Consider the following 16,835-nt stretch of genomic DNA (forward strand, 5'->3'; position numbering starts at 1 on the left):
ATCTGATTGGCCTGCTCTTTGATCACCTCCCCCTGAGGGGGGAGCAGCCTTACCAGACCACAGTAGAGGACAATGCAGCCACTTTTGATGAGAACTGATAGACTAAGATCAGAAAGGAGAGGAGAACCTCCCCTATCATAAGTGCATAACACATGTTTTGAGTGTTATCGGATATGAATTCAAATTTTATATTATGTGGTTATCATAGAAGTTAAATTTATTTCTTGAACTATGTTTTGTCAGACTTATGCTTTCTAGAATGTGTTTTGCCCCTGATATGGTGAAGTGAGTTCTTTTCTGGTCTCAACAATATAATATAACACTTAGGGGCAAATATGAAGCCAAGAAGTGCTGCACTGGAAGCCACGATGGCAAAAACTTCCATAGCCACCATGACTTTCCCTTTAGTGCTGTGGTAGACAGGGAGGAAAGTGACCCAAACACAGAAGAACACCAGCATGCTAAACGACAGAAATTTGGATTCATTGAATGAATCAGGTAGATTCCTGGACAAGAAGGCCATGGTATAACTCCCAAAGGCCAAGAAGCAGTGATATCCCAGGACACAGTGGAAGGCAAGAGCTGAGCCCTTGTTACACAAAATGATGATGTGCTCATGTTCAACATGATCATCTTGGTCAATGAATGGAGGAGAGGTTGCCATCCATATTCCACAAAGAACAAGTTGGATCAGAGTACAAATAGGAATGATGTAGTTTGTGGCCCTTGATACCATCAGCCATCTCACCATTCTCCCTGGAAAAGTAGCCTTGAAGGCAATGACCACAGTAATAGCTTTGGCCAACACAGTGGCAAGAGCCACAGTAAAGGCAACTCCAAATGTTGTCTGCTGCAGGATGCAGGTGGCTGTGTTGGGGTGGCCAATGAAGTTCAAAGAACAGAGGAAACAGAAAGTGAGTGTGATGAGCAAAATGTAACTGAGAGCTTGATTATTGGCCTTGACAATGGGCGTGTCTCTGTGTTTCACAAACACCCCAATAGCAACGACTGTGACTGCAGAGAAGCACAGGGCTATGCTAGTGAGAGCCATTCCTAAGGGGTCTTCATAAGCCAGAAAGCTCACTGCCTTCTGGAGACACTGGTTCTTCTCTGTATTTGCATAATGGCTTTCTGGACACTTCACACACTGATCCACATCTGGTTAGAAATGAAGATGAACATGAGGACATGTTGAGGTGCTCCCTTTTATTCTGAGACATTACTCACTACGTGTTCACAGCATTGGCACAGAAGTCATCTTCTTTTGTTTTCTCAGGGACAAAGTAATAAGCCCACTGTTGTGAATAATTCCAGATTCATACAGCACACCCTTTTCCTTAGATAGTTCCTTTAGTATTTGTGTTCAAATATAATAGGTTTTAATCCAACCCATCTTTCTTTGCTACCATCATACTCCCTTCTTTCCCTCAGCTTTCACTCCTGACTTAATGTGCTTTCTATCTTTTCTTTTTACATTTTGCTAACTGCTGAGTCCAGTCAATGCTGCTGGTGTATATATGCTTGGGATGACCTGAGTTGGAACATACAAAGACTTTCAAGGTCTATATTCCTAAAGAAAGTGATGTCTATCTTCAGGTTGCCTTCAACTGCTAGTAGCTTTTTCACCAGCCCTTTTATCTTCTTTATAGTGTTTGAAACTGAATAAATCTAATGCCTTTTCTCTCTTTCCTGCCTTTTGTGACTCCTTTAGAAGTAACTAGAATACTAAGTTACACTATGTAAACCTACCTGGGCCCTTGTATCACCTCACAAATTATCGTAATTAATTGTGACATCATGTTAATTATGCTTTATTAATTTGACCTATGAAATTTACATAGGAGGAAAAATTTTTTGTAATCATTTTCATATAGTGCTTTTTTCACATGTAAGTCATACATCAATTTACCTCTTTCAAATTCTTTTAGTTTCAAATTCTGTTCATTCTCTGCCAGAGTTTTAGTAATAAACTTTATTAAATTAGTAAATGCTGAAAAGATACCCAATGAAACATTTCATGACATTTAGGAGGCAGCATATAAGATGAATTGAAGGACTTTAGAAAACAGTTACCCAGTACTCTGCTCTCAAAATTTTGTATGTTATGATTGATGTAAAATATATACATTCTAATTTACATGTATTGATTTACAATAGATCTGAATCTTTATAACTATTAAAAGGGATTGAAATATAGTTTGAAAAACATCAATCTTTGATACTTAACTAATATGTGTTAAATGGGACAGTGACATAAAACACACTGTTACATACAAGGGAAAATATTTTTCTACAAATGAATGCTTGCAATGGATCACATATATAAATCAAGTATGATTTTTAATTGCTCTGGTGAGCTATTTCAAGGGTATGGTAATGAATTATGATAGTTAAGTTCCTAATCAAAAGGAGGAAAATATTTATCTCTGAATTCTAGTCAGATAATTTTCATTTGCCATTATATTATGGAATTCTGTGTAGAAATATGAAAGCTTTCAACAAAACCTTCCTTTACCTGTCTCATTAGAAATCTCATTCTCTGCACAAGGAGTGCAGTTGTAACAGCAAACAGCCTTGCCCTCCAGATTTGCTTTCCTGAATCCAGGCCCACAACTCTCACTGCACACGGACTTAGGAATCTAAGAAGAATAAGAGAATATTGTCTAATATTTACAGTTTTAGAAAAATCGCAATAGATGTTTTTTTATATTATGCAAAGAATTTTCAGTTATTGTTGTGAATATAGAAAAATATTTAGAAATATGATGTCCGTCTGAAACAAACCTTTTAAAATATTAATGTGAGTATTTTCACAGTGTTGGAGAATTTGGAAGCATAATGAGTTTGGTACAAATTTAAGAAAAGTAGATCATTGGGAAAGAAGATATAGAAAGGCATAAGTTCTCTCCAGACTGATACAGCCTTTGTATTTACTAACTACTGCATTGAGCAGCATTACTTCCAACATTTTGCTTACTGTAAATGTGTGTGAACAGATAAACTCTATCTCTGTTTCCATGCCTGTTTCCCTTTGCTGTCATGCTGCTATCCATAGTGGACTCCTGTAACTCTGGAACCATGAGCCAAAATATATTCTTTCTTCCCAAAGTCACTTTTGGTTATGGTGTTTAATAAAAGCAACAAAAAGTAATTTTATATTGTTTCATAATGTTAATCCAAAATGAGACTTTCTCAATCTGATCAACCTATGAGACATTTTGAAGACGGTAAAACCCTGCTAAAAAATGTCCCAAATTTGTGTTAATTTGAAAAAAATTAACCCTTATATGAGAGAACTTTGCGATACATTTAACACTAGATACTTCCATTAATCTGAATCAAGGAAGGGGAAAACCATTATGCTAATAATTATTTCATGTTTTTTTTATGCTGGCAATTGGAGAGTGATGTTCCTTGGGTCAAACAACAAGTGTCATTACTTCAAGATTCATAATTTTATTATCAACTTGAGCTTGAAGCCTTGACATAATATATAACCCACCTCTGAAAATATTTCTGGCCATTGTATCATATGCTCAGATAAAGATAACTGTTTACCCTGAGGAGCATTTGCACAAAAATTTCCTATTTTCTTCTGTAGTCCAAGACCCTTGGGAAAATCCCAAAGGTTAAAGATGTTATACTCTTCATTTAACTTCTCTCTCCAATATAAACCCATGTTGTCTCTCACATGAATGTCTCTCAGGAAAGCGTTAAGCTGAAAGAGATTCATGAATTCATATTAAACTGTGTCCAAGAGGTAGAACAGATCCTGTGCTATGGAATATCTCTTATTATTTTCAACCTCTGTTGTGAAAGTCAACATTAATTAAGGTTTAAATGATGTGTAGTAAATAAAAGCCTGGATTAGTGGGCTTGTGAAAGAGCATCCAGTTTCCAGGGAAAACTTTGAACCACACTCACATAGTAGATCAATGACTGCTGACTCGTGCATGCAACAATTTCTTTAAAAGCTAGTCAGACCAGATCAGGTGTGTTCAGGGTGGTATGGCCATAGAAAAGATATTTCTGAGTAAGGTTACCCAGAAGCAGAAAGACATATATGATATATATATATATATATATATATATATATATACTCACTTGTAAGTGTATAGTAGCCATATAATAAAGGACACTAAAATCTATAGTCCTAAAGAAGCTAAACAACAAGGAGGACCATAGGGAAAACGCTTAATCCTCATTCAGAAAGGCAAACAGAATACACATTTGAAGTGGGCGAAGACACAGAACAGGAAAGGAGCCTTCCACAGGGAACCTGTGAAAGACTCTACCCATCAGAGTATCGAGGCAGATGCTGAGACTCATAGCAAAACTTTGGGCAGAGTGCAGGGAATCCTATGGAAGAAGGGAGAGATGAAAATACCTGGAATTAACAGGAGCTCCACAAAGAGACCAACAAAGCAAAAAAAAAAAATCTCGGCACAAGGGGTCCTGGAGAGACTGATGAATCAACCAAAGACCAAGCATAGAGAGGGCCCGTACCTCCTACTCAGATGTAGCCTATAGGCAGTTCAGTCTCCTTAGCAAGGGCAGTTGGCATTGTCTTTGACATGGACTCAGTGGCAGGCTCTTTGATCACCTTCCCATGGTGAGGTGGTCTAACTAGACCACAGAGAAAGAGGATCTAGGCAGTCCTGATGAGACCTGATAGGTATGGTCAAATGGTAGGGAAGGAAGACCTCCTCTATTAGTGGACTAGGGAAGGTATACAGGAGTGAAAGAGCAAGGGATGTAGGACAGGGAGTTGATGAGAGAGGAGGCTACAGCAGGGAAATAAAGTGAGTAAATTCTAATAAATAATAATAATTATTATTATCATTATAAAATTTAAAAGCTAGCAAGACTTATTTGCTTTCAGAATATCTTCAGTAATCTATTGTGCAAAATGATGGTACTGATGTCTACAGTGCAATTAAAAGGCATTTTTTTTAAGGTACAAAAGCACTGTCATTGTTTCATTTAAATATCCACTTTTATTTCTTTTATCAGAGATATATATAGGAAAAATACTGATGATTTTTCATATTGAACCTGTTGTTATAAGAAGATTAGACAGCTAGATATTGTTGACATGAACTTGATGTTGACTAAACATATTTCTTCCAGGAATCTTGTATCCAATTCCTCAGCAACACATACTTAAGACTGTCTTCACCTCCACTTAAGATTAGAACAAACACTTCTGTGATTCTGGATAACATATGCTGAATTTTACAATAGATGAGTTAGTGTCTTGCAAACTCTCATATGTCCCAGTGAGGATATTAAAATACAATGGAAAGAATATTACCTGCCATGGGAAGAACTCCATCTCTTTTCCATTTTCATATGGTTGCATTTGTACTTGGTTAAGCCTCATCTCATGCAGACTGTGAGCCACAGCATACGCAGCTCTGTATATATTGTAGCTCTCTTCACTCATGGACACATCAAATAAGTGTCTAGGTAATACATTCAGAGAAGCATTGGCTTGACAGTTGTCCAAAAGTTGACAATCAATTTCAGAAAATGAGCACCTGAAGAACAAATACCACATTTTAGGAAGATAAATGTCTTCTGGGTATCTGTAAGGAGTAACTGTTTGAATAAAATTGGTAAACTCAAAACTTCCCCTGTAATGGTGGGTAAAAATGAGGCTCCCATGAAATGAGTCTAACATAAAATAATCAGCATGAGAATTAACATCCTGTACAAAGTTCATGACCCACACTTTCCATGTCAATAACTTTTGCCCAATACTTCTCATCAGACCTTGTAAAGAATCAATGTCACCATGAATAATTATCACATTTGCAGATGATTCCTGGATCTCATCAATAAATTTCCAGCGCTTGTTAAAATATAAAGTCCATGTGGTTGGGATCATCTTCACAAAAGCTGTGCAGATTCTTTTTCTCTCCATCTCATCTCTGAAATCTGATAGGATTTTATTCCCTTTGTGGTCATCTGGGAGGATGAGACCAACCCAGGACCAGCTAAAATGAATCAGCAAAGAGACAATGCCAAGTGAAAGAGATGTATCCTTGGGTGCCATCTGGTAGAGAGAAGAATACTGACCTCTGTCACTCAAGATAGGATCATAAGGTCCAAAAGAAAGCTGAGCCAAATTGGAAAGAAAGGAAGAATATTAATATCAAACACTGTTACAGTTCTACGACCAAAGATGACAGCAGGTAAAAAAAAAAAAGTCCCATTTCAAAGGCAAATTCCACTTATACCATTTTATAGAAAGTCTTACCTAGCCTGTATGCTTCAAGGACCTACCTGATTTCATTCAATTCACCTTCCTTTGTCTTTCAAGCAAGAGAAATATGACATGATCACCATGTGTCTGGATACTGGCCTTAATGGTTGCATAATTCAAGTAATTCCCCTTTTAGCTTTTCAGACACTTACAGTATTTAAAAAGGGGGTGGCTGATTCCCAGGTCCCTTCCTTTATATTTTCTCACCTGAGGAAATTTAAAGAGTTGTAGCAATGTCCCAATGTAGGCAGATGTCGTCCATGATGTGCCTGTGAGTGCAGCAATAAAATTTCTCTTTTTACAGTTGTAATTAGGTAAAACTTTTTCTCGTCTGTGTGCTGTGAGCCATATACAGGTATTCATAAGAATTTCCTTCTCAGTGAATCGGACATTGTAGAAGTCAAATCCAATAGATATGTTGGGTAAATGATTCGGGTTCCCATTGATCTCCTCAATAGCATATACCAGAGCCAGAATAAACTGGTAATTCTTAAAATTATACCTGTGAAAATGGCACAAAATAAACAAGAGGAAGGCCACATAGAGCACATATGTCTGCATAGTTAGTCTAATAACTTTTTTATTTCACCTTTGTTTCTATAAAAAGTGTATTTTAATTTTTTTCACCATGAGTGGATGGATCTAGATTGGGTACCTCTTTTAAGATTAGGTAAAAATCCTTTATCGTTACCAGTCAATACTCTTAGTTCCTCAAAGCATGCTTTATTTATTTTTTCATTGATTGATATAGTACAAATACTGTCTGCAAATCAGAAATTAGTTTTTTTCAAAAAAGCTGATCTGCTGGTATCTAGATCTTAGCCTTTCATTCTCTTTAATTATGAGAAGTCACTATTTCCTTATCATTCAAATCAGTTTTTAGTAACAGTACCTTAATAAGATAATACTCTAAGTTTAGTTCATTCTATACATGGCCACTGTTGCCATTTCTCTGACACTGTCTTTTGAGGGAATTTTTTGAGGCAGCCTGGATTTGCCAGTGAATAACATATTCAACTTACAGAAAATACCTTGTATCTGCCTGTGTATTGATATGAGTAAAAAGAATATACTATGATGCCCGTTATATGTTTATACTTCTGTATATTTATGATGTTTGCACATGTCACTTGTGTGCATTGTGTGTGTCTATGTGTGTACAGTATATAAAGATCAATAAGTATGAATGCAAGACAGGACAACCTCCAGAGTTAGTCCTAACTATTCACATTTTTCACAAACAGTTTCTATTATTTATGTGTCACATTGATCATGTGTTTGATTGTTTGCTTGCCTCCCTGCCTGCTTTCACAAAAATGCCTACCTATCTCTCTCCTGTAATTCCACTTAATAAAGACTATCCCCACCATACCTGGCTCCTCGATTCCTTTGTTTAGAATACCACATTGTCCAGTTCTCTGTACAGCAAACTTCTAGAGACTCTTCTGTTTCTGTTTCCTGCCTTTCATGTGATCATTAAATTACAGGCATGCACTCATAGCCTTTTTTGGGAGAATTCTTTTTAGATAGTTTTCATTTTTATTTTTATTAATTACATTTTATATCCAACCTGTAGAGTCCTCCTTCTTTCTGTCCCAATCCCACCATCCTTCCTTCTTCTCCACCAATACACCTTCCCCAGTCCACTGATAGGGGAAGTCCTCCTCTCCTTCCATCTAATCCTAGTCTATAATGTCTCATCAGTAGTGGATGCTTTGTCTTTCTCTGTGGCCTGGTAAGGCTGCACCCCCCTAAGTGGGAGGTGATCAAAGAGTAGGCCACTGAGTTCATGTCAGACACAGTCCCTGTTTTGATTACTAGGGAAACCACTTTGAGACTTAGCTGCCATGGGCTATATCTGTTCAGGGGTTCTAGGTTATCTCTATGAATGGCCCTTGGTTGGAGTATGAATCTCAGAAAACACATCTGTGTTCAAAGTTTTTGGTTCTCTTGCTCTCCTTGTGGAGCTCCTGTCCCCTCCAGGTCTTTCTATCTCCCCTTTCTTTCATAAGATTCCCTGCACTCTGCCCAAAGTTTGGCTATGAGTATCAGCTCCTGCAACATTTGCCTGCAAATTTAATTATTTTTTGTTTTTAATTGCTGAGTAATATTCCATATTGCAAATGTACCACAATTTCTGTATCCATTCCTCAACTGAGGGGAGAGAAACTTAAATCAATCCCACTGTAATCAAGGACAAGGCAAAGCTGCCCATTCTCTCCATATCTCTTCAAGTTCTTGAATCCTTACTAGAGCAATAAGACAAGTAAAACTGATCAAAGGGATACAAATTGGAAAGGAAAAGGTCAAAGTATCACTATTTGAAGATGATATGTTATATACATGAGCAACCCCAAATATTCTACCAGGGAACTCCTAAAGCTGATAAACAACTTCAGCAAAGTGGCTGGATACAAAATTAACTCAAAAAATATCAGCAGTCCTCCTGCATACAAAAGACAAAGGGGCTGAGAAAGAAATTAGGAAACAACACCCTTCACAATAGCCACAAAGGTCATAAAGTACATTGGTATGACTTTAACCAAGCATGTCAAAGACTTATTGAAAAAAAAAATCCAGTCTCTGAAGAAAAAAATAGAAGAAGATATCAGAGAATGGAAAGATCTCCCATGTTCATGGCTTGGCATGATTAACAGTAAAAATGGCCATCTTTCCAAAAGCAATCTACAGATTCAACGCATTAAATTACGAACACAATTCTTTACAGACCTTGAAAGAAAAGTTCTCAACTTCATATGCAATAACAATGAACACAGAATTGCTAAAACAATTCTCTACAATAAAAACTCTTCTGGAGGTATCTCCATCCTTGATCTCAAGCTGTACTAAGAGCAACAGTAATTAAAACTGCATGGTACAGGCATAGAAACAGAATGGTGGATCAATGGAACTGAACAGAAGACCCAGAAATAAACCCACACAATTATGGCCACTTGATCTTTGACAAATATGCCAAAACCACACAATAGAAAAAAGATAGCATCCTTTTGGGAGATTTAAACTGAGATTTTCACACTTGTACTTACAGTATTCTCCTTTTCTAAGCACCTTTTCACCTGTATAATAATAAGGTAAGTGATGAAAATACCTTTTTCCCCAAAAGGTATTTTAGAGTAAAAGGTTGCAAATCCACAAGAGTATGATGTCATTTCAGTGTCAAAATATGTTGATCACACAAATGTCTTCATTAAGGTACTATTGTGTAAATTGTTCTTCTTTCACAAGGCTTAAACATCTTAGCTGAAGAGCAGTGGAAAGATTTTAAGAAGAAATGGCTATGAATAATTGCTATGAATGGTCCCTAGACACAGCAGGGAAGTTATACTTATGATCTCATGGTAAGGTAACAACATGAAAAACCTGTTCATTCTCAAGCGAGACAAAATGACAGCCCAGACAGTAGAGGTATGCACAAATTCACAACGGGGCCAAGAGGATTTTTTTTCATGGTCTTCTTGTGAAGATACACAATGACCATGGTTACTCTCATTAGGGAAAACATTTCATTGTGGCTAGCTTAGTTTCAGAGGTTCAGTTGATTATTAATATTGGGGCTAAGCTTGGCAGAGACAGGCACACATGGTTTTGGAGAAGAAGCTGCTAATATTACATACTGAACAACACACAGGAGAAGACTGAGAAACACTGGTCAGACCTGAGCTTCTTAGACTTCTAAGCCAACAAACAGTGACACATTTTCTCCAGCAAGGCCCCACCTACTCCAAGAGGGCAACACAGCTTAATAGTGCCACTCATTATGGACCAATCATTCAAACACATGAGTCTGTGCAGGTATTTCTATTCAAAACACCACAGTGTTGAAACTTGATAACTGTGGGAGAGGAAGAGTCACTTTTCTTCAGTCATCTGACCCTTGCTAAGCCAATCATATTTAGGATGATTCCACCTTCATAATACTTGAGCAAGACACAGTTGACTTGACTGGAGAGAAAGAATTAAATTTAAAATTGGGCAGGTATATAGGTGAAGACAGAAAAGGTGACTATAGATTAGAAGGGAGATTTATTGAATATAACCAATAAACCAAATTGCTTAGAAATGAAAACATATTGTGGTTAAATTTTGCATGAAAGCCATATGAGGTGTGGCAGGAGAACTTCCTCAGCAATAACAGTGCTTCTTTCCGGAGAACTCAGAAATCATGTCAGCTATCATGAAAGGCAGCTTGCACCTATCCAAAACTATGTCTCCCGAGGATTCAACACCTCTGCTGGCCTTTTTGGTCATTACCATAAAAGGATCATATATTCACACACACACACACACACACACACACACACACACACATGTAAATGAATAAATAGTAGTCTTAGTAAAGAAAATAATATAAAAAGAAGCAAATGGGGTATTGAAATGTAAACAGGAAAACAAGATAAAAAACATGGCAGCTGGGTTATATGCTCATTGCTCATGCTACCTATTTGCATGTATGTTTGAGATTTACTATAATGTTATGTTTAAATGCATGTCTTTGTTTTGAAAATAAATTTATTCTGTACTTGATAGTTAATAAAGTTGTTTGACAACAAAAATATCAAAATTTGTAAACATTCTTTTTAATTTTTTTGAATTTTATTATTTATTAAAATTTATTCACTTTGTATTCCAGCTGTAGTCAACACTATTATTTAAAAGAAAGTAGACTGAGAAAATTAAAATATATATATGTCTACATATATATATATACATATTGTTAACTGAAAAGGAATTAATTAGAAAAATGTTTACTTGTAAGGAATTGGACAAATGTGACATTTTCTCATCTATAAACACTACATATTTAAATGTATGCTGATATCAAATGAAGTTATGTATGTGTATATATACAAAGTTTTGACAATTCCATACATGTGTGTATATTCTACAAATAATAATTACTATTACTTATAGCAAACAAATCTGAGCAATTTAAAATGTCCAGTCACAAAGCAATCATAAAGAAATCATTTAAGCTCAAAGATTTGCTTGATGTCTTTAAGATACCTGTCTTGAAAGCTAACAGTATATAATAAATATTTTTTGAAAATGAAAACTAGTTTAATTATTTCCCCTTTTGAGATATATAAGATAATTTTTGAGATTACTATACAGTATGCTTTGATTTTATATAATATAGTAATATAATATAATGTAATGTAATGTAATAGTACCCTTCCTCTTTTTGCTATGCCAGCCCATATGCACTTCTTTTCTCTTTTTAAGTTTATTGGACTATTCTTTCTGTAATTGCCCAGGAAGACTGAAACGTACAAATAAAAAAGTGTACCTAACTAAAATAAATATGTAAAATAATCTGCCCAAGATATAAATAAATAGCCCCTGCTCCCTTAATAGGGAACCCACATGGAGACTGATCTGCTATGGGCTAATCTGAGCAGGGTTTCTAGGTCCTCTCCATGCATGGTCCTTGGTTGTTGCATCAGTCTCTGGAGGCTCCCTTCTGGGGCCAGATTTGTTGGCTCTGTTGGTCTTCCTATGGAATTCTTTGCCAGGTGAAAATGTTAAGAAATTGATAAAATTAATTTAAAATTAGAGTATAAGATGAATTGTCAGAAAAAATTTTAATGAGTAAAACTTGATAATATTGTGAGAAGAAGGATAATAACACCAGGATACGTAGACAAATCACTTGAAACTGTCATTAATCTGAGACACACCTTTTATACATTTTTAAAATTTTTATTTTTTAATATTAGTTACAGTTTGTTAACTTTGTATCTCTGTTGTATCCCACTCCCTCTTTCCCTCCCAATCCCACCCTCCCACCTTCATCTCCTCCCTGCCCCTTTCCAAGTCCACTGATAAGGGAGAACTTCCTCCCCTTACATCTGATACTGGTTTATCAGTTATCTTCAGGACTGGCTGCAAAGTCCTCCTCTGTGGCCTAGCAAGGCTGCTCCTCTCTGGGGGTGGAGGGGTCAAAGAGCCCACCACGGAGTTCATGTCAGAAACAGTCCCTGTTCCCCTTATTAAGGTACCCACTTGGATACTGAGCTACCAAGGGCTACATCTGAGCACAGGCTCTAGGTTGCATCCATACATGGTCCTTGTTTGGAGAAACAGTCTCATAAAAGACCCCTGTGCCCAGATATATTAGGTCCTTGTGGAACTCCTGTCCCCTTCAAGTTCCTTTTATACATTTTCAGCAACATCTAACTTTTCCAAAAATCATAGATAATATCACCAACTCTTAATTTATTCAATTAAAATAGATAAAGGTCAAACATATTATTCAATTTTGTATGGATTCCTAGCTTAGAATTGATTTCACAGAAAATCAATCCACAAAGTTCTGAGTTATTACTGAATGTGAATGCTATAGCTGGATACACACATCTTTCTCTATACATGGCAGTCCGAGATGAATGGTGAAAGAATCCCTGCAGTGAGGACAAACAAGAGCTAGAAGTACTTACCTCAGTGAGGCCTGGCAAGCACACTATACCAGAAATGTTGGTATCTCATTACTGAGATGCTTGTGTTTGTATTTATGCTGTTGCTGGAATATATCTCTTCAGACTATGTATTCCTTACAAAACACACTGAGAAAAATAGAACTAACGAACAAGACCTGAGTGCCAATGAAAGGCACAAACCGGAGAGGAATGAAGGCTAGTGGCTACAAAAGAGTAGACGACAATGAAGGAATTTTCAAGTAAGTGAAAATAAAAAGAATACCATAATGGAATTTATACAACACTCATAACCCAGTCTAGCTCTATGCACTGAAAAAAACACATGGGGGAAATTCAAGGAAAGAGGGAGATCAATTATAAGACCAAGTTGGGATCAGAATACAGTTAGGAGTGGAACCATATTCACTGCTATTATACATAAAAGAAGACATGGTAAAGAGAATCCAGAAGGGCATTATCTAAATGAGAAACCATCTAGAATTACCTAAATGAGAACTACTCTAGAAAGTTGGCAATGGAATATTTTAGAGTTTTTCCAGTCCTTCCTGCTACAAATGTAGTCCACATTTGTTTTAGTGTTTATGTTTATATTTAAACATTTCTGCTGTTGACAATTATATTATATAAATACCATTAAAAATATTGATAAATCTTAGTCAGAGTGGAATTTCATGTATTTTCAATAATGAATATAAAAAAATCAAATATGTTTAAAAATACATCACAATGTAAAATATTTTAGAATAACTTGACAGGAGATATTTTTGTGTTTCAATATGGAAAATTGTTCATAATTATACATAAATATAATAAAATTAAGAGTCAATGACATTTTTGCTTTTAATAAATTGCAAATTGTTAAGAAATATGTATGTTATTTATCAATTTTATTAACAGAATAATTTAATAAATATTGATGAAATACAAATTTGCATATTAATTAAAAGCGTATTTTAATTCACGTAAAGAAAAAGAATTCACCCTCATAAACATCCTCATAAACAAATAAGGATTCCTTATTTGATTTAGAAAGATATGAGCTATATCAATAAAAGATTTAACATACTGATAATAAAATGGCTTAGCCAGTGCAGGATCCTGCTGTGGGGCTGAGTGGCTGAGTTTAATCTCAGCACACACATTATGGGATGGGAAAATGGATTCCTACAGTTTTGTTTTCACGAGCAAGTATGAGTTGCATCAAAGGCAAAAGTACACACACACACACACACACACACACAGAGAGAGAGAGAGAGAGAGAGAGAGAGAGAGAGAGAGAGAGAGAAATACTGGATGCTGTAATAAACTTGAAAAAATTTTTTGTATGAATCTCAAAATGGAAAATCCATTTTTCTCTTAGAATAATTTTATACTCATCAGGAAGCACATATGCATTTCTTCAACACTCTATGCAACAAGTACTCACTTGACACCTCTCCTATGATGATAAACTAAATGAATTTAATTTGTTTTTTTCTGACTTAATAAAAAGTTAAATATTTTTGAGAGTTCCCAATCCTTGTGTTTATGATGAACAATGCAGATGTTAAATATTAAATAAATATTAAACCCAGATATTAAGTAACTGAAAGTATACTCTTCACAGCAATGGGCTTGATGCTGCACAACATACAGAGAAACACAAACCAATGCACGTTGGTACCTGCATTGCTGAAAGCAAAGGGCAGAGAAAATGTAGATCCTTAATCATGATGACATGGAAAAGGATTTACCCAACATCCACATCTGTTTTACATATGAGAAATTTTGTGATTTTATTTGAGACATAATAGGATTCCCTAAGAAATTAGAACTACCAAATAAAAATTTAATGAAAAACAAGAAATTAGAACTACCATGAAATATTTTATCTAAATAAGAAATTTTAAACAGCTCTTTCCTTTTTCAATTTTCTAAAAAAAAATTTGTCAAGGTAACCAAACATTTATTGGCCTTTACTATCTAACCAGATTTTCTATTCCAATGTCTTTGATTTGATGAATTAATACAACACCAAGTTCTTAAGAAATATATAGTATTCACAAACTGAGCATGATTCACTTTCACACTTATATTTCCTTTGGTCATTTTTCCACTTGTTGACTCTGAATTCATTTTCTTATGATTTCAGAGGAATTTACAATTGTTATTGCTGTAGTTCAGGTCCTTACATTTTGGATCTATACAGATATAACATCTGTACAGGAAAGGAAGGTCTGAATGGGATCAACCTATCTTATCTTACTTTCTTTATTAAGAAACATACATGAATATTTCTCTCTAATTCTGCAAGACCTGTTTGACACTATTAATCTCACATATTTTCAAGTAAGTGAAAATAAAAAGAATACCATAATGGAATTTATACAACACTCATAACCCAGTCTAGCTCTATGCACTGAAAAAAACACATGGGGGAAATTCAAGGAAAGAGGGAGATCAATTATAAGACCAAGTTGGGATCAGAATACAGTTAGGAGTGGAACCATATTCACTGCTATTATACATAAAAGAATAATATTTGACACTATTAATCTCACATATTTTACCCAAGCTAAGAAACAGTCCAAAGTTGGCTCCTTCCCAGACACTATAACTTGGTGAACACATCTAACTGGCACAATACTTCAAGACTTCAGGAATTCCATGAGCATCAGTGTCAGGCTTAAATAAAACACCCTTCCTTTGAAGTCATAAAGCTAAAATCTATTGAAAACTGGTGGCCTTACAGGCATGGTAGTCTTGCATATTTCACAAAAGCTAAAGAATAGCTCCATGTTCACACTTTCACAGTCACTGTGTCTTGATGAACACATCCATAAAATTGAGATGAAATACTTCAAAGAGATGGAAATGACAGGTAAACTGTGGAAATCTGCCTGAGAACTAAAAAGGAGATTAGCAAACACACACTTATACAAAAACATGGCATAAAGGACATTTTTGTAGAACACAGCAATATACACGACTTTTAACTGTGATATTCTTAAGTCTGGTTCAGTGTCAGGTAAAACAAGAGAGTGTCTTCAGCTAAGCATAATAATGAGCATTCAGGAATCACTGCATTTAGTCACCCCATTCCCTGATTAACAAGGTCAGGCTTAAATGAAAGCATCATTCCTAAGAAATTATAACACTGAAAACTATTCATACCTTGTGGCATTACAAGCACGTGACAGGTTACACTTAACAATCAATTGAGGAAACTAAAATGAAGAAAATCACATTTTCTATTTTATTTCCCTTTCGGAGAGGAATAGAAGCCAAAATGAAAACAAAATTGACAAGATTTGGAAACTGTAAAATAGAAATTGTCACAGTAAAAACCATAAGGAATATTCAAGATTTTTATAGGTATATCCCCTAAGTCATAAGAATTGTGAATTCTAAAAATGAATAATTGTACTTACTGTAGGTAATAGTCCTCATAGTACCCAAGTAGATGGGAATGTGGAATTTCTTGGATGGTGTAATAAGTATGAACAGGGAAAAATGCACCAATCACCACATCTCCTTCACGGTGAAAATCTTCTTTTATTTGGTAATAGCATTGATTGTTGTTAAAGGCACAGATAAGACTGGGAATCTGCAAGAGCCAGAGAATAAAAATCAAGGAGAACATCCCACTAATACATGTGTCTGCTTGATGCAGATCACACAGAATGCAAGATATATGCTTAGTTCATGTGTTTGCTAGCATGTGTGTTTTGAACATTATTGTTGTTTGAGACTCTCACACTAATCATTCCTAATCTTTGCTGTTTTCTTATCCCCTGCCACTGGGGATTCGGAACCTGTTTCTTCCATTGACTTTTCCATCTGAGCCCATCTACTTAGGTCAAAAACAAGCTAGAAAATATGTTTGCAGATCTTCTTTATTAGCCAAAGTTACTATGGTTTCAGCCAAGAGCTTGGGGTCAGGCTAAATTGGCTAAAAAGATGAAGCAAGAAACTTTTATATGAAACAACTTAGACTGATCCCCAGAGGTTACATCAAAAGAGTCCTACTAGTTTAAAAAGAAAGGGCCACAAAGAAAATGTTGTATGTATAACTACAATAAATGAATGAGACATCAGACTGTTTAAAAATCAAAATATATGTGCATGTC

General features: G+C 35.6%; 1 protein-coding gene across 1 annotated transcript; it reads right to left on the bottom strand.

Moving 5' to 3' along the window:
* Positions 1–229: 229 nt before the first annotated feature.
* Positions 230–16,348, bottom strand: LOC110544219 (vomeronasal type-2 receptor 116-like). Its single transcript, XM_060366245.1, has 6 exons — positions 16,137–16,348; positions 6,476–6,770; positions 5,315–6,121; positions 3,503–3,718; positions 2,516–2,639; positions 230–1,158 (listed from the first exon to the last, which is right to left on the bottom strand). Exons 1-6 carry the CDS (start codon positions 16,346–16,348, stop codon positions 230–232), a joined length of 2,583 nt encoding a protein of 860 aa, XP_060222228.1.
* Between the last annotated feature and the right edge of the window lie 487 nt (positions 16,349–16,835).

The sequence above is a fragment of the Meriones unguiculatus genome, chromosome 14 (assembly GCF_030254825.1).
Source record: "Meriones unguiculatus strain TT.TT164.6M chromosome 14, Bangor_MerUng_6.1, whole genome shotgun sequence".
NCBI classification, from domain to species: domain Eukaryota; kingdom Metazoa; phylum Chordata; class Mammalia; order Rodentia; family Muridae; genus Meriones; species Meriones unguiculatus.